Source organism: Oryzias latipes, chromosome 11 (genome assembly GCF_002234675.1).
Source record: "Oryzias latipes chromosome 11, ASM223467v1".
NCBI classification, from domain to species: Eukaryota; Metazoa; Chordata; class Actinopteri; order Beloniformes; family Adrianichthyidae; genus Oryzias; species Oryzias latipes.
This window is the reverse complement of record NC_019869.2, coordinates 9,198,882-9,216,372: the sequence shown is the minus strand read 5'-3', so window position 1 is coordinate 9,216,372 and position 17,491 is coordinate 9,198,882. Positions and strand designations below refer to the sequence as shown.

General features: G+C 37.3%; 3 protein-coding genes across 5 annotated transcripts in view; 2 read left to right on the top strand and 1 right to left on the bottom strand.

Moving 5' to 3' along the window:
* The first annotated feature begins 7,796 nt into the window (after positions 1-7,796).
* LOC110015879 (zinc finger BED domain-containing protein 4-like) lies at positions 7,797-10,082 on the top strand. The gene is made up of 3 exons (XM_023959785.1): positions 7,797-8,326; positions 8,546-8,685; positions 8,773-10,082. The coding sequence occupies exons 1-3, from the start codon at positions 8,260-8,262 to the stop codon at positions 9,007-9,009; spliced, it is 444 nt and encodes a 147-aa protein (XP_023815553.1). The 5' UTR covers positions 7,797-8,259; the 3' UTR covers positions 9,010-10,082.
* Positions 10,083-11,090: 1,008 nt separating this feature from the next.
* fam206a (family with sequence similarity 206 member A) lies at positions 11,091-12,755 on the top strand. Its single transcript, XM_004073807.4, has 6 exons — positions 11,091-11,285; positions 11,394-11,445; positions 11,773-11,902; positions 11,981-12,057; positions 12,136-12,205; positions 12,361-12,755. Exons 1-6 carry the CDS (start codon positions 11,204-11,206, stop codon positions 12,493-12,495), a joined length of 546 nt encoding a protein of 181 aa, XP_004073855.1. The 5' UTR covers positions 11,091-11,203; the 3' UTR covers positions 12,496-12,755.
* The window catches only part of ctnnal1 (catenin alpha like 1), a 73,283-nt gene continuing 68,518 nt past the window's right edge, over positions 12,727-17,491 (bottom strand). For 2 of the 3 annotated variants that reach the window (XM_023959783.1, XM_023959782.1), the window contains exons 17-19: positions 16,951-17,070; positions 15,378-15,461; positions 12,727-14,668 (exon numbers count right to left, since the gene is read on the bottom strand). In XM_023959783.1, the coding sequence (XP_023815551.1) occupies positions 14,498-14,668; positions 15,378-15,461; positions 16,951-17,070 (375 nt within the window). In that variant the 3' untranslated portion in view covers positions 12,727-14,497. Of the gene's footprint in view, positions 14,669-15,308; positions 15,462-16,950; positions 17,071-17,491 lie in introns of those variants that run through there. The other variant, XM_023959784.1, reaches the window with a different exon arrangement.

The window sequence follows — 17,491 nt, the reverse complement described above, 5'->3', positions numbered from 1 at the left end:
GGCACTGGGACACTAGTGTTTATTGATGACGTGACACAGGACAGAAGCCCAATGAATTCTGAAGTGTTCAGAGACAGACTGTCTGCGCAGATCCAGGTGAATGCAGCCAAAGTGATTGGGCGGCGTTTCATAATACAGATGGACAACGACCTAAAACATACAGCCAAAGCAACTGAGGAGTTTATTAAAGCAAAGAAGTGGAATATTCTTGAATGGCCAAGTCAGTCACCTGATCTTAGCCAAATTGAGCATGCATTTCACTTGTTGAAGACTAAACTTCAGACAGAAAAGCCCACAAACAAACAGCAACTGAAAGCTGCTGCAGTAAAGGCCTGGCAGAGCATTCAGAAGGAGAAAACCCAGCATCTGGTGATGTCCATGAGTTCAAGACTTCAGGCTGTCATTGCCAACAAAGGGTTTTCAACCAAATATTAGTAATGACCATTTTGTTTTCAGTTATTTCATTTGTCCAATTACTTACGACCCCATGAAATGAAGGGATTGTGTTTAAAAATGCTTTTGTTTTTCACATTTTTATGCAATCTTTTTGTTCAACCCATGGAGTAAAAGCTGAAAGTCTGCACTTCAATTGCATCTGAGTTGTTTTATTTAAAATTCACTGTGGTGATGTACAGAAACAAAATTAGAAAGAATTTGTCTCTGTCCAAATATTTATGGTCCTGACTGTAGATCCCATGTTGCACTTTCAAATATAGATCCTTGAAAAAGTATTTTTCATTTTCCAAAAACTTGAAAGTCAGCCCAGCAGTAGCTGGGACAGGCTCCAGAAACCCCGTGACCCCGAAAAGCATCTAAGAAAATGGACGGATGAAAGTCAGCAAAACCAAGATGAAAAACACATTTAGCCGACTAAAAGGAATATACAAAGAGGATCTTAAAACTGTCAATACTACTTTTTAATCCATGCCAAAAAATTGTTTCTTCAATTTAAAGGAACAAATAACATTTTCTAACAGTTTCTGTCATCCCTAGATGTTCAAGAAGCCAAAAGGTTTTAGGTTACCATATCTAAAGTTCAGTGAATACAGTAAGTTCTAAGTGATTAAACTGAGAATAAATATTAGCATTTTTGTATTTCCAGAATCCCAGAATTGACACAGCTGTTACCAAATTATGTTCATCTGTTTCATATATTCTTACAGATGTGTCTTTAGCTATCTATCTTTCTTTTTGTGGCTCACATCCACGCACTTGTCAATGCTTGGAAGGTCAGAAATGAAATAAAAAAGCTCTGACATTATGATATGTATTTCAACCCTCAGCTGCAGAATGCCTATCAGGCCAGTACAGTAATAACACATTGATGTGCTCATTAGAGTTCAATGGTACAGGTGGTAAAAAGCTGCTGGAAAGTTCATGCTGGTGTTTGTCATACAGAAATTTGCCGCACATTAGAGAATTTATCAGTATAAGAGCTGATAGCTAGTAACTTCTCACGGAGTCAAACAGTTTTCCTGTTCAAGTTGCATCGAGAATATGCCGGAAACTTGCACTAACACTTACTCAGCGCCGGTGTGAACTGCTGAGGGGAAGTCAAAAATAAAACACCCACGTAAAAAAATGGCTAGTGTGGTGGTTTCAGCCCACCGCAGAACTGCTCACTGGAGAGACGGGGATTGGGTAAGCACCACAGTGACACCAGCCTCAGAAAGAACCTTTCACAACTCAACTGTCTCCTAATATTTTTACAATCTTTGACTTCTTTTAATAATTATAGAATTTAAAAATGTAGTATTCCAAGTATTCTTTGAACATTTTTTGCTCTGCTTTTGCATAATCAGTTTAAGTTCAGCTTTTTAGCATCATTGATCATGAATTTCAACCAACTCAAAAAAGAATTATTTCATTATTGTTTTTGACAGGGACATTACACATTAAAAAGCATCTCAAATGCACCAGAGTTAGCCAAAAGGCTTTTTTTTTTATCTGTGGTCACTGGACAGGTGCTAAATTTGCCTCCCTAAAACCAAAGGTAAATTAACAACAAAAACTTGTTCAGGGCGTCCACCACCCTCACCCAACAGTAGCCAGGACCGGCTCCGGGAGCCCTGTGACTCCAAAAGGGGTGCAGCAGGATAGAACTGTAGTTTTTTGGTATCTGTGTATGTCTACTGGGCACATCTTTTAAAAAAAATTCAATTGATGATTCTAATTTTTTAAAATAATTTAATGATTGTAATTATTTTAATGATTGTCTGCAATTCTATTACACATTGAAGGGTGTTGGGATTTTTTTCTTGTCCAAATGCCATGTTGAGGAAGGAGATGTCTGAGAAAGCAGAGGGAGTTTGGGATAAGCAAGAATTGTGATCCAACACTCCCATGTCTGCAGCAAGAAGTTTAAACATGTGTATTGTTAACTATACTGACGTTTCATCTCTTAGATTCATGACTCTTTTCTGCAACCAGGGCAACCAATTCTAAATAAAATAGGAGGTCGGACAGGCATTCGCAGAGCTGTTGGAGACAGAGTCTGTTTCAGCTCTCCTCACAAGAAATCTTGGAATCTTGGGCTTTTGCAAAGTTTTTTAATACTGTCTTGACACAGATACAAGTGTATATATATATATATATATATATATATATATATATATATATATATATATATATATATATATATATATATATATATATATATATATATATATATATATATATATATATATATATATTTACATATATATAAAATCCCTCCAGCCAAACTCAGTATCAATATCTGATTTTAGTCGGATCTAGTCTGCCCCACAGGTCTATTCATGTTAATAGGAAGAAAGTGTCTAGCCTTACAAAGTGCTGCCCATCCTCTTGGCCAGACCTCCGGTATTCCCTTATCATCCTGTCTCCTGGAACAGGGAAACATCAGCAGAAGGAATGTGGACAATGTCCACATGAAGAGTCAGACAGCTGGAACCTAACAGCAGGCCAGAGCAGAGCTGCAGCTTGCTTTAACAGCTGCTGACGTGGATCAACGTGTGAATTCGAAACCCACACACACGCCAAAATCTGCACAGCTGGAAACACTCGCCGTGCCCGAGTGGCAGCCAGCTTGAGGACCTCGCATTCAACCTCAAAAAGTTGAAAAAAGATGGATGTTTAGCGCTTGTTATGTAGTAGTGTGGAATGTAAACAGACTGGCAGATATTTACAGCACATTAGGAAACATTCATCAAGTTAAAAAATGCAGGCAACTAATGATGCTTTTCCTCACGAGTCACCGTGAGTTCTACCAAAAATTAAAATATTCACACACCTAATGCTCCAGGGCCCTAATCAAAACGATTATAAATGTTAAGGTGTTATTTTAAGTTCTGTTGTAAACCGGCTTTACATCCTCGCCGCTGATGCAAGTTTTGTTCTTCATCTGCAAATTAATTGCAGGCAGCAGCTCACCACAGAGGTAATGGAAAAACTCATTAGAAATGATTGTGACGGGAAAACCTTCCAAGTCTTGAGAATGTGTTGTGTGCGCACGGAAAAATCAGCCTTGATCCACGTGTCAGCTGACTCTCTTCCCTCAATTATGCCACAAAGATGAAGTCATCGTCATTTTACCTGTAATCCTGCTGATATCGCACCTTTTTAAAAAGAACGTTTTTATTCAGCAGCGTCCAAAGAGTTAATGTGGAACATTTCATCACCAAATATGTTTGGTATGTTGTTTGAATGGAAAGGACCAGAGGAAGGCACATCCATACTGAAACTAACAGTAGAGTAAGTACAATGATAAACCGTTTAAATATATTTAACTGTGACAGATCAGTGGGTAAACCTAAAATGGTTTAACAATACACTTTCATGAGCAGAAGATGACTGGATGATGTAAGTTTGTTGTTTGCAGCAGCCTGACATCTGGTGGGCATTGTTGAAATGTATTTAGAAATATTTCACAGAGGTTTAACCCTTGTGCTATCTTAGATGACCCCACCCTTACATTGACGTGTTCTCCCTACCATGACAAAGATGGATAAAGGTGGAAAGATTTCATGTAATCCATGGACACCAGTGAAGATCACAAATCATTGAAGAAAAAAGGTTTAGCGCACTGTCTAGTGGGTCTAGATGACCCAACTCCCAATGTTAAAGTGCCTATATACTTGCCTGAATCCTACATTACTCTGGTCAGGGGTCTGCAACCTGTGGGAATACAAGATCCATTTAGTCCCATTTTTTATTGAACCATAGCCCAACGAGAGCCATACTTCCCGGTTTCGTTTTGAATCCGTTATGGTATTCGTTTATAAAATGTAGCTTTTAAACACTTACAATACTAGTATTACATTTTTTTTTTAACCACACCTTCCTTATAAAATAAAATACCCCCTGTGTTAAATAAGATCCTCCTGCTGCAGCAGATCTACTTTACATGTACAGGACTTTGCATCTAAACGGCAACTAGACACTGTTGTGCTGCAGAATATTAGAGGATTTGCGTTAAACTTAATTGAAATCATTCCCACTATAGATTTCACCATCATTTTACTCAGTTATCTGACATCTTAAATTCATGTTCAAATTGTTTGCATTTCTCTGGACTTGTGGGCAATAAAGGGTTCTAAAATTGGACCAAAGGGCCGGCCAGGAGCAGATGCCTGGAGTGTTTTGGTAATCCATCTCATTGGAGAAGGAAATACAATGGAGCGTGGACAAAAACCTGCTTTAATTTTGATTGAAAAAAATGAAAATATGTAAAAGAAAAAAAGCAAAAACATAAAAGAGTTTTTATAGTTGGCCCACCTCTGGTTTAACCCCTTCAAGATGTGTGTCACTAATTTGCATTATGGCATTAATTCCAGGACTTCACTTCATTTAGCATGACCTTGATTGGAAAAAACATTGGAGAATATTTTCTTATTTAGGAAATAAATTCTGGCATGGCAGGATTAAAGCTTTTCCTCTTGTACTGCAGACTAAAAACTGTAACTCTGAACGATCACACAACTTTTGCAAATAATTCTTGTCTCACAAGTGGTGAAAATATGCAGCTCTGTTTTCTTTTCTCTCCTGCTATACCCCTGATCTATTTATGTTGGCATAAAACATTTCATTTCTGTCTACCTTTTAAGCATGTGCAGCAATTTTCCAGCTCACTCCTTGTTTCTATTCTGGAAATCATCCCCACAGAAATGACTCCTAAAGCTCCTCAGACATTTGTCTCCACCTTAAGTTCTCTAAAAGAAAAATAAGATTCATCTAAACCTGATCAGTAAGATTGCCAACAAGTTTTCACAAATGCTATGCTAGTTTGTTTTCATTGGGACATCACCCTGGTACTGGTTGAAAGTATCAACGTATCCATCTGCTCTTAGTTTACATGATGTTTTACTGTTGAAATCTAAGTTATTGCAAATCTATTCAATACTTCCTGTTTGGAACACCATTTATAGTCAGTGGTTCAGATGCTTTCCAGTATCCACAAATGTGTGGCATTATTTCTGTAATATTTAAGACAGTAACACCTGATATTTCTCATTAAAAAGCTTTACTGAACCTTTTCGTTCCAAAATAAGGTAAAAAAAAAAGTCTCCGCTGTCACTTCTGATTAGTTTGCAGTAGTCAGAATATCTGGCATTGAACAGATTTTCTTTCGCAAAATGAACTTATCACGCGAGAAATGATCTGTTACAAATGGAGTTGAACTTGTAAAATACTCGTATGGCCACTAGAAAACATTTAGTTAAAAAGTTCATGTTACCAGGCTGAGATTGCACAAAGGTTGTAGTGATGACTGCATCATGTAGCTTGTGTGTTTTTTTGTCCTTATGTAACTTGTCCAATACATTAACAATACAGCACAAAGCACACAGGTCTGTTACACTGAGGCACATGGTGAAGACAGATGTATGGCTGAAGGGGGGCTTTTATTTCCTGACTTCTGATCATTTTATTAGCTCAGCTAATGACGGTTACTCCAAAATTAGATTTAAGATGACCTCATTTTTCTTGGAAACGCAATACTATGGAGAGAAATTAGACTCAGTCGGATTTGTGCGTGCGTAATTCGTGATTTGTGCGTAAAATTAGGATTTGTGTATGCGTGATTTGTTACTCACATAATACGTTTTGTGTATAAGTTAAAAAAAATATAAAATGAAAAAAATACAAAATTCAATTTACGTATGCACAAATTAAGATTACAACAGCTTGAAACTACTTACACACACATCTTTAAAAAACACGCACGAATCCCTTGTTACGCACACACGAAGCCAAAGTTACGCACGGATCTGACTACCGTGAGACTCTTTTCACGTCTCACAAATTCGTCCGTAAGTGCTGCATTTAAATACCAGTGGAATGCTCGGTCATTAGAATTTTCCTATCAGCCTTCCCTTCTAAACGTATCCAGACAATGACTCAATCAATACATGAAGACAGTAGATGTTAGTGTTGAACATAGAGGCTACTTACTTCGGGGCGCTGACCACCGAGATGCGCCGCCATTCTTCCGGTGTCTCTCTCAGTCTGACTGCCTTTGATTTTTCCGGAAAAAAAAACAGTGCCTCCTACTGGTCGTTCCTGTTACGCATTTTGTATCAATTCGGTGTCTCGGAGAATAATATACTTTTAATATATATATTAGCGTTTAAGAGTGAACGTCATATTCTCAGATAATTATTTTTATTTTCCTTTAAAGTTTTTTTAAGCCCTGCTACACCCACTGAAGGAAATACGTTTAGAAGGGAAGGCTGATAGGAAGATTCTAATGACCGAGCATTCCACTGGTATTTAAACGCAGCACTTACGGACGGATTTGTGAGACGCGAAAAGAGTCTCACGGTAGATCCGTGCGTAACTTTGGGTTCGTGTGTGCGTAACAAGGGATTCGTGCGTGTTTTTTAAAGATGTGTGTGTGTAAGTAGTTTCAAGCTGTTGTAATCTTAATTTGTGCATATGTAAATTGCATTTTGTATTTTTTTCATTTTATATTTTTTTAACTTATACACAAAACGTGTTATGTGAATAACAAATCACGCACAAATCCAAAGTTATGCACAAATCCTAATTTACGCACGCACAAAGCAAGAATATGCATACACAAATCCTAATTTACGCACAAATCAAGAATTACGCACGCACAAATCCGACTGAGTCTAATTTCTCTCCATACAATACTACCGGTAGTTTTGATTGTCGTCCTCTAGTGGACTGGGATGGAACTGTTTCAGATTAACAGTGCATGACTACCTCCAGATTGGGCTTTTATGTTTTTAACTGCAGAATTATTCCACCTAAGGCAAATTCTGTCCAACACGAGTCTGTTTTTACAGCTTCTAGCCACTTTTCTAGTGACTCTTTCTTGGATCAGAAGTGAGGTTGCTTTGCTGATGCGGAGAACAAGATAACATGGAGATCATCTCCTGAATTATTTGCTCTCCAGTAGGTTGAGGCTGGCCATGTGCTCGTCCAAGGACTTGACTCCAAAGCCGTTGCTGTTATTGCCATTCAGGGCCGCGTCTTCTTTAACTGGAGCGGACGTGTGCTGCGTCTCCCTCCAGTCCTGAGGGGAACTGAGGCTTGTACGCTCTGATTTATGCTGCAACAGAGGAGATTCTGATTAGGGGACAAAGACATTTAAACACTGATGCTTTTCCCCCAACTGAGAACTTAATGAAGTGAATGTTGTTCTAGACGGCATCTTTGTGTTTTGGGATATTTTTCATTAGACCCAGTTCTATGAAAATGGTCTTTTTGGTGTTTTTAATATGTTCCTGTGGCATTTTTCTGATGATAAGGGATATATATATATATATATATATATATATATATGTTTGGATGTGCCGCGCCAAAGTGTGTTTATCAGGAAACAAACTGTATCAACATGTCGTGGGTTTGTCGGATGGAGTTCTGCTTGATCCTGGATCGTCCTAGGAAGTGTTCCCCGGTGTGGAATAATTTTGATCTCGTGACGCCATACAAGGTAAATCGTTTTCTCCTTTATATACTATTTTTTACGGTGGCGCATTGCACTCACTTTATCAGTTTATCAAGTGAATGACCCGTGATACATATGATAGTCAGTTAGAGAGCCTTACAGTTGCTTTATTCATGTTATCATGTAATTATGAGATCCTTATCCCTAATCATGAGATAGGGTGTTTATTTTTTTTAACAAGTGAATGCAATGTTCTGGTAAAAGGTTTGAATTGTTTTCAGATAAATAAACTTTTTGTGTTATTGTAGGTGAAGTGTCGGCTCTGCTCCACAGAGCTATCTTATATCAATAAGAGCACTTCATCAATGCTGAGGCATTATAGAGCTACGCATGGCTATGAAGAATTGGCAGATACTCGTGAGAGTACCCCAGGTATTTATTAAATTCTCTCTAAAAATTGTGCTAAAAAAAAAAAACACGCATGCAAACAGACAGGCTCCAGGCCAGGTATCGAACATCCAACCCTCTTGTTGTGAGGCGACAGTGCTAACCACTGCTCCACCACGTCGTATTATGTCTATTTGATATTGTTTGTAAAAATTACAGTCATTTTATTAAGCTTTTGACAAAATAGTTCCTTTTGGCTTGCAGTTCCTAACAAGCAAGCAGTGGATGAGGCAGTGGTCAATATGATCATCAAAGACTGTCAGCCACTCAGCTTTGTTGAAAATGAGGGATTCAGGGAGCTTCTGAAGCTTATTTTACCCTCGTATGCTCTACCAAGCAGGAAGGTATGTTTAAGAATGTTTATTATATGTTTGTACTAACTATATAACTATATTTTATTGGTGTAACAGTATTTGTATGGTTGTTTTCAGACCATCAAGGACTTGGTGAGCCAGAAATATGAGGAGGAAAAGGAGAAAACCAAAAAGGACCTCCAGAGTGCCGTTGCTGTTACTTTAACAGCTGATATGTGGACGTCTATGAATATGGAGGCATATCTAGCCATGAACTCCATTCATCAGTCTTGGCAGTGCAGCATTTTCCTCAGAAACACACTGCAGAAAACATTGCCACGGTTAAAAGGAGCCTCATGGAGGAGTGGGGCATAGCAGGAAAGGTCAGGTGTCTTGTCACTGATGCAGCAGCAAACATGACTGCATGTGCTTGAATGCTGCAAATACGGCATACCATTTGTATAGCCCATTCCCTGAATTTAACTGTGAGAAAATCATGTGATCAAATCCCAACAATAACTGAAATACGCAACAAAACACGACACATTGTGACATACTTTCGATGGAGCATGACTGCTAAAGAGAAGCTCACTCAAATACAGCAACAGCTGGGAACACGGGGCCATAAATGAATAAACGAGGTGCCAACACGACGGAACAGTACCTACATGTTTGAAGGAATGACTGAGCAGAAGGAGGCAGTCTGGGTGTCACTGGCCTCATCAAAACCTGACATCACTCCACTGACTCCAGAAGAATGTCAGATCATTGAAGAGATGCTCAGGGTTCTAGCTCCTTTTGACCAAGCTTCAAGAGGAAAAAAGGGTCTCTGGGTCGAAGGTCATTCCCATGATGAGAATGATCCACATTGAGCTCCAACGTCAGGCCACAACTGTAACAAAAATAGCTGCTCAGCAACTGGCTGAAAACCTGAGGAAGCGGCTAACTAACCCTATTTGCGGCATGGAATCTCTGTGTGATGACTCTGGCAACTCTGTTAGATCCCAGATTTAAAAAGAATGGATTTGTTAGTCAGCAAAAGGCAAGTGAAGCGGTGAAGAGACTGCAGTCAGAATGTGCAGAAGAAATGAGGAGCCAAGAGAAGAAGAGCCTAGCTCTTCACATGGGTCAGAACCCAGTTCAGGTATGAAAATACATTTCAGTGGCACTTTGTGATATGATATATCATGTGATAATAAAGTAATGATTAACTATTTTTTTAGGGCACAATCTCTGGAAAACTTTAGATCTGGAGGTTGCAGAGACCCAGAAGACGAGGAACGCAACAGCTGACTCCATTATTGAAGTCTAACGTTACCTGGCAGAAACAAACACACCCAGAAACCAAGATCCTTTGCAATATTGGAAATGGAACCAGGAAATATACCCACATCTTTATCAACTTGCACTTAAAACCCTCTGCTCACCATCATCGTCTGTACCATGCGGCTGGGGAGCTGGTTTCTCAATAAAAATTCATGAACTAATCACTTTTTGTCTTTTATTTCATATGATTTAAAAGTTAAGATGACAAATGTGCACAAAAGTTAAAAAATTGTAACTCTGAATTTTTACTCTAATTTGCTATATTTTACATACTAACTCAGTTTTAGCATTTACACCAACAAGGAATTTCTTTACCTGCAATGATTTTATAACTACTGCTGGGGTCACTATTGGGTGACCAACACAGTATCAATACAGTGACAACACAGTTTGTTTAGTGTGTCAATACACACCTTGAGGTATCATCGTCCCATCACTAATATATATATATATATATATATATATATATATATATATATATATATATATATATATATATATATATATATATATATATATATATATATATATATATATATATATATATATATATATATATATATATATATATATATATATATATATAAACTTAAGATTAAAATTGTGTTTCTGAGTTTTTATTCAAGGTTTTGTGAATCAGGAGCAGACGGAAAAATGCCGTTGGAATAAGACTGTGGTTCACAAGCTTCCTGCTTTGCTCCATTCTGATGCATCCACTTGTAGACAAATTGATCCAAGAAGTGATCATTTGGCAATAATCATTTTAATTAAAAAGTGAGTGTTTATAGGACTTTAAAGTTGGAATTACACAGTTTGTGAAAAAAAATAACATTGATTTAATAAGATTTAACATGGGGAATGTAAACAAAGGGGTAAAAAACACAAACTAGATTAACTGAGTTTTTTAAGAAATGGTAGGGATAAAGAATTGGTGGATTTTAGCTCCCTTTTTTTCCCTTTTCTTTTAACATGTTAAGCTAATTTCGACCAAACTTAGTGGGGAACTACTAAAAATCTTTTGTGTTTTTAAAAGTCCTACTATTCAGTGGAATAAAAAAATAAAAAAGTAATAAAAAAAATTAAAACTCCTTTTTAGGTAGAGGGTGGAACTCTTTAACTCCTGCAGAAGTAGTCGGACGTTTTTAAGGGAGGGACCCAGCGTGTCACGCCCCCAGTTGTCCGTTGAACACACACCAGCGACGCAGTTTTAGGTGTTTAATTTTGTTATTGCATTTAAGATTTAATGGACAGCGAGACGCAGAAAGATACTGAATTAGAGCCGCCATCAATTATCGACCGATACTACACACGGTGGTACAGAGCAGGTAAGAAAGTCTTGATTAATTAATGTCCGTCGATATTTTTATTTAACTGGATAAGTAATATGTTCAAGTATATTGGCTTAAAAATAAGCAATTGTTTCTATATTTTAGATATGAAGGGGCAACCATGCGAGGACCACTGTATTCTCCAGCATTCAAACAGGTGGAGTTAATTAGTAGTTTTCTTTGCTAACGCGTTACGCATGCGCAGTGAGTTGTCTCGGTACCATTGAGAATTCCTTTAGTGTAAAAATCCCAATATATGTTATAGTTGCAACAGAAGACTAAATCCTCTAAATCTAAAACAACTTGAACAGAAAATATTACATTTTTGTTCAAGTTTAGGTGATTTATAGTTGCAGTTAAGTCTGCATTTTATACACACACCAGACAGTTACTTTACTGTCATTTTCCACTCAGCTTATAGTTTATTTACTTCTAGAATAAATATTGTCTAAAGACTTTCATATATATATTTTTTGCTCTCCAGAATATGTGTCGTCACTTTAGCAGAAACCCATCCGGTTCTCCAGAATGGACGCACAATCAAAACCATAAACTACCAGATCAGTAACGGCTGCAGTCGCTTAAACAATAAAGTTTCTGGAAAATCCAAGAGGGTAAACTATTTTTGTGCTCTTATTTCTAGTATCAAAATGTTTCCTTTTTCATGTTTTACTCCCCTCTCCCCAAAACAGGGAGGTCAGTTTCTTACAGATTTTGCACCTTTGTGTAGAATTACATGCACAGATGAGACCAAGTATACAATCTACAGGTGAGATTTCCCGCCCTTTATCCTGGATTCATCTTCCACTTTATGGAACGTTTTTGTAACTTAAACATTTGTCTTCAGCTGCATCCGCGGCCGTCTGCTGGAGGTCAATGAGAATATTTTGGAAAGACCAAATCTGTTACTAGAAAAGGCAAGTTTGTTTACGTCATCAAAGCTGAACATTTATGTCTCTTTAAATGTAGAATTTACCGTCTGGATACCAGAACTACATCAGAACACTTTCAAACCAAAAATCCTGTAATATTTCATCCTTTTTGACACATTTATTCTCTTTTGTTCAATCAGCCGTCAACTGAAGGATACATCGCTGTCATCCTCCCAAAGTTTGAGGAAAGCAAGAGTGTGACAGAAAATCTGTTGAGCAGGAAAGAGTTTGAGAGCATCGTCTCCAAGCGTGATCAGCAGCCACAAGCGTCCTGATGAAGAGTGCCATCTTCAAGCTGGAACAGCAGTTTTTGGGTTTTTTTTCCTCCCCATCAGCTCAAAACACATGGAGTACAGACTGAATGGTGCATTGAAAAATTATGTATTAATCAATACTATTGTTGATTTTGATTCTAACAGGCCTTGCTTTTTTTGTGGTTGTTAAATTACTTTTGGAGAAAATAGTGAGTCGTTCATTTTTTTGTTGTAAAAAAAACAACCGGTGACTTTTTTTTAATTAAAAAAAATATTGTTTATTTCTTCTTTTCTTCACGTTTCAGCTGTCAAAAGAAGAGGTGATCCAAAACTAGATATGATTTTTTTCACATCTTTAACTGCTCTCACACAGTTAAATCATCATCAGACTGCCTCTAGAAATAGCAAAACCATCACTGAATAGGCTTCAAGTACCATAAATACTTAGAAATATATCATATTAATACATGCAGTTGAGTTCAGATCTTTGACTATATATGAGAGCTGGACTGAGTGTGATGTCACCCATAGCAAAGGACTTCTGGCTCCAACGAAGTCGATTCAGTCATTTTTTTGCCTGTTGGAGCCTGAAATTGTCAGTAAGCAAGTGATTGGTCCAAGTCGATCTGAGTCATTGTTTCTATGGCAACCCCTCTAACCAATCAGGAGTGAGCTTATTATACCACCTAAAGCGGGGGTAATCTGTTAAATGTTCCATGTGGGGGGGTTACCTGTTATTGAGGTGTCTGGTCAGTTTATACGTTGAATAACTTGCAAAAAAGAAAAAAACATATAAAATTATCAAGATTATGTAAAAATAAGGTATCAGGGTAAGAAAGATTATTCTGACTAACAAAAATGCTAACTAGTGCTTTATAAAAGGTCTATGAGATTTTGGTTTCTTGGAACCAGTGGATACTTCCTGTTTGGGACGCCAGGGGGAGGGGTTACTCAGTCCAGTCCTCATTTACAGTCAGTGGTTCAGATGCTTCCCAGTATCCACAAATGCGTGGCACTTCTGAATAATTTCTGTAATATTTAAGACGGTAGCATCTGATATAATTTCTCGTTATCCCTTGTGCTATCCTAGGCACTTTACCATTGGGAGTTGGGTCATCTAGACCCACTAGACAGTGCTCTGAACCTTTTTTCTTCAATGATTTGTGATCTTCACTGGTGTCCATGGATTACATGAAATCTTTCCACCTTTATCCACCTTAGTCATGGTAGGGAGAAGACGTCAATGTAAGGGTGGGGTCATCTAAGATAGCACAAGGGTTAAAAAGCTTTACTTAACCTTTTCGTTCCTAAATAAGGTAAAAAAAAAAAGTCTCCGCTGTCACTTCTGATTAGTTTGCAGTAGTCAGAATATTTGGCATTGAACAGATTTTCTTTCGCTAAATGAACTTATCACACGTGAAATGATGACAAATGAAGTTGAACTTGTAAAATACTCGTATGGCCACTATAAAACATTTAGTTAAAAGGTTCATGTTACCAGGCTGAGATTGCACAAAGGTTGTAGTGATGACTGCATCATGTAGCTTGTGTGTTTTTTTGTCCTTATGTAACTTGTCCAATACATTAACAATACAGCACAAAGCACACAGGTCTGTTACACTGAGGCACATGGTGAAGACAGATGTATGGCTGAAGGGGGGCTTTTATTTCCTGACTTCTGATCATTTTATTAGCTCAACTAATGACGGTTACTCCAAAATTAGATTTAAGATGACCTCACTTTTCTTGGAAACGCAATACTACCGGTAGTTTTGATTGTCGTCCTCTAGTGGACTGGGATGGAACTGTTTCAGATTAACAGTGCATGACTACCTCCAGATTGGGCTTTTATGTTTTTAACTGCAGAATTATTCCACCTAAGGCAAATTCTGCCCAACAAAGTCTGTTTTTACAGCTTCTAGCCACTTTTCTAGTGACTCTTTCTTGGATCAGGAGTGCTCCACAGAAGTGAGGTTGCTTTGCTGATGCGGAGAACAAGATAACATGGAGATCATCTCCTGAATTATTTGCTCTCCAGTAGGTTGAGGCTGGCCATGTGCTCGTCCAAGGACTTGACTCCAAAGCCGTTGCTGTTATTGCCATTCAGGGCCGCGTCTTTTTTAACTGGAGCGGACGTGTGCTGCGTCTCCCTCCAGTCCTGAGGGGAACTGAGGCTTGTACGCTCTGATTTATGCTGCAACAGAGGAGATTCTGATTAGGGGACAAAGACATTTAAACACTGATGCTTTTCCCCCAACTGAGAACTTAATGAAGTGAATGTTGTTCTAGACGGCATCTTTGTGTTTTGGGATATTTTTCATTAGACCCAGTTCTATGAAAATGGTCTTTTTGGTGTTTTTAATATGTTCCTGTGGCATTTTTCTGATAATGAGGGACATACATATCTATATATATATCTATATCTATATATATATATATATACATATATATATATAAATCTTCAGATTAAAATTGTATTTCTGAGTTTTTATTCAAGCTTTTGTGAATCAGGAGCAGACGGAAAAATGCCGTTGGAATAAGATTGCGGTTCACAAGCTTCCTGCTTTGCTCCATTCTGATGCATCCACTTGTAGACAAATTGATCCGTGTACGTCTTTGTTTTCCTTGTCCAAAGTGACATCTGGTTCAAAAATGTACGGCTGGATAGCTGGGAGAGAACAGGAAAGACATTCACAGCTATAACTCAGAGGTGAATTCTTAACGCACTCCTTCTGCTCTGCAGAAACTATGTCCTAGAAAACGACACAGGTTTTATGATTTTGTCTAAAAACAACACAACTATAATTAAAAGACCACTGGGAGGGCTTTTAGAATAGATCAAAAGATGGATTTAAAGTGGCACTTTAAAGAGTTTAGTGTTCAGTTTAGTGTCTGGATGTCACCTTTTTGATGAGCTTGTTACAGAGTGGAAGGAGGGAGGCGACCACTGTCATTAGACTTCTGCTTGCTTGAATGGTGGAGTCCACCTGCAGACAAATACAAAGAAAAGACATTTTCGCTTAAAATTAAATGTTTCAGATTGATTGAATTGGGTTCATTTACCCAAGCTTTTACATTAGCAGTTGATATGTTTAAAGGTATTTTTTCTTTCTTTTTTCCCTCTTTTGATGGCGGGCTTTGGTGGGAAATATAAAACGTTAAATATTGTAAAAGTGTTTAAACTGCCAGATCAAATGTCTGTTCATTTGTTTTGCGCCTAATGAAAGTAGATGTTCACACATGCTTTAATTAAGGTCTCTGAATGTTGATTTAGCCTTTCTATGATATTAAAGATATTTACTGCCTCCTATTGAAAGAAAATTGCTACATATTGAAACAGAATTCCATCGGAATTTGGTCTGGGCAGAATATTGTTGCACACTTTAAATGAACAGCACACCACTGCACATTTTGTGAGTTTTACTCACGGGTTTTTCCAAGTAAAGCAGCTTATGCAAGCACATACATGTGGGTTATTTTTTTCTGGAAAAACAAACTCTCAGTGCTCCTCAGATCTCTTTTCTTTCCCTCTCATTCATGCTGCCCTTCGCTCCAGCATGACGTCATTCTTACTCGACGGCGCTAGTTCCACCTGCTGGCCATTTACAGTACTACACGGTTTGTAATGAACCCACAAACACTTGAACAGTTTTAAAACTAAACAATTATAAAATAACTAAAAAATAACTAACAAGGGGGGTAGCTTCTTTTCACTGTCCTTACAATATATAGACTGGAAAAAAAACTTTATTGCTCCTACAAAGGTGGAATTACCTAAAATTCTAGATGAACTTTTTTGGTTACCAGTCGGGACGCCGGTAACATCCAAAGTTTACCGGCCAAATTAGGTTTCTACAAGCCAAACGTTTCTCTGGAAAAATAATTTGTGTATTTCAAAGCAAAACAGTCATTCCCTTTAATTATAAAGTTTCAGTTGATGATTATTCTAATAATAATTGGTTGAATGCTATAAAGCACTGGAAATAACAATAAAATACTTCAGCGGAAAGTCTATTTGACTTGATAAACTAATAACACATTTCTAAAGTTAAAAAAAACAATTTAATTTATTAATTCCCCAAAAACTAGTGAGTGTGTTTATAACATGGAGTGTGTAATTATATTTGCATTTATAAACAAACAGTGGGGAGTTTTAATAAGCAGTGCTTTTTTTTTCAAATTGCTCTCTCTCTCTATAAATATATATAGGTAATAGAATAATACAATTTAAAAAAATTACAAAACCGATATATCAAACTCATTTTAGATATAAAACTCATACATTAATTAGAAAATAAAGACAGATTAACGAGGACTTTAGAAGATGATTTCAGCTAGTGGGACAGTAAGGTATTGATTTGAAATAATCTTTCTGAATAAACACACAAACTATTTTCACCTTGATACACAGCATTTACATGAACAACGATCACATAAAACTCCAGATGAATGAAGCCAAAGATGCAGTTTAGGTACCTTCTGGAAGGGGGCAGTCTTGCCCTGAACAGGGGTCTTGGCCCCCATCTGCAGCTGCTGGCACAGGGCCACCAGCTTCTCATTTTCTGTCAACACCACAGCCTTCTCCTCATCAACCAGCTGGAACAGCAAGAATGACAGATAGGAAGAGACGAGGAAAGGACAGTTTTTCTAAAAAGAGTAGACATTTTCTGCAGGAGGGGGCAGGGCTTTTATGACTATACATTGATTTATTAGACTGGATTTACACTCAGGCAAGTAGTAAACACAGCAAATAATATATCTATATCTATATCTATATCTATATCTATCTATCTATATATATATATATATATATATATAAATATATATATATATATATATAGATATATATATATATATATCTATATCTATATCTATATATCTATCTATATATATATATATATATATATATATCTTCATTAGTAACAATGTGTTTGATGTAAAAAAGTACAAGGCAAGTCCAAGATCCTCCTGAATAGGTTGTGGTCCTGCACATACAACATACATAGTGGCTGATAGA

Coding starts and splice junctions, on each gene's coding strand:
- LOC110015879 (XM_023959785.1), top strand. CDS start 8,260: ATGCTGAGGCATTATAGAGCTACGCATGGCTATGAAGAATTGGCAGAT. Junction 8,327..8,545: donor TACTCGTGAGAGTACCCCAG/GTATTTATTAAA, acceptor TTTGGCTTGCAG/TTCCTAACAAGCAAGCAGTG. Junction 8,686..8,772: donor ATGCTCTACCAAGCAGGAAG/GTATGTTTAAGA, acceptor GGTTGTTTTCAG/ACCATCAAGGACTTGGTGAG.
- fam206a (XM_004073807.4), top strand. CDS start 11,204: ATGGACAGCGAGACGCAGAAAGATACTGAATTAGAGCCGCCATCAATT. Junction 11,286..11,393: donor CACACGGTGGTACAGAGCAG/GTAAGAAAGTCT, acceptor TCTATATTTTAG/ATATGAAGGGGCAACCATGC. Junction 11,903..11,980: donor TTTCTGGAAAATCCAAGAGG/GTAAACTATTTT, acceptor TCCCCAAAACAG/GGAGGTCAGTTTCTTACAGA.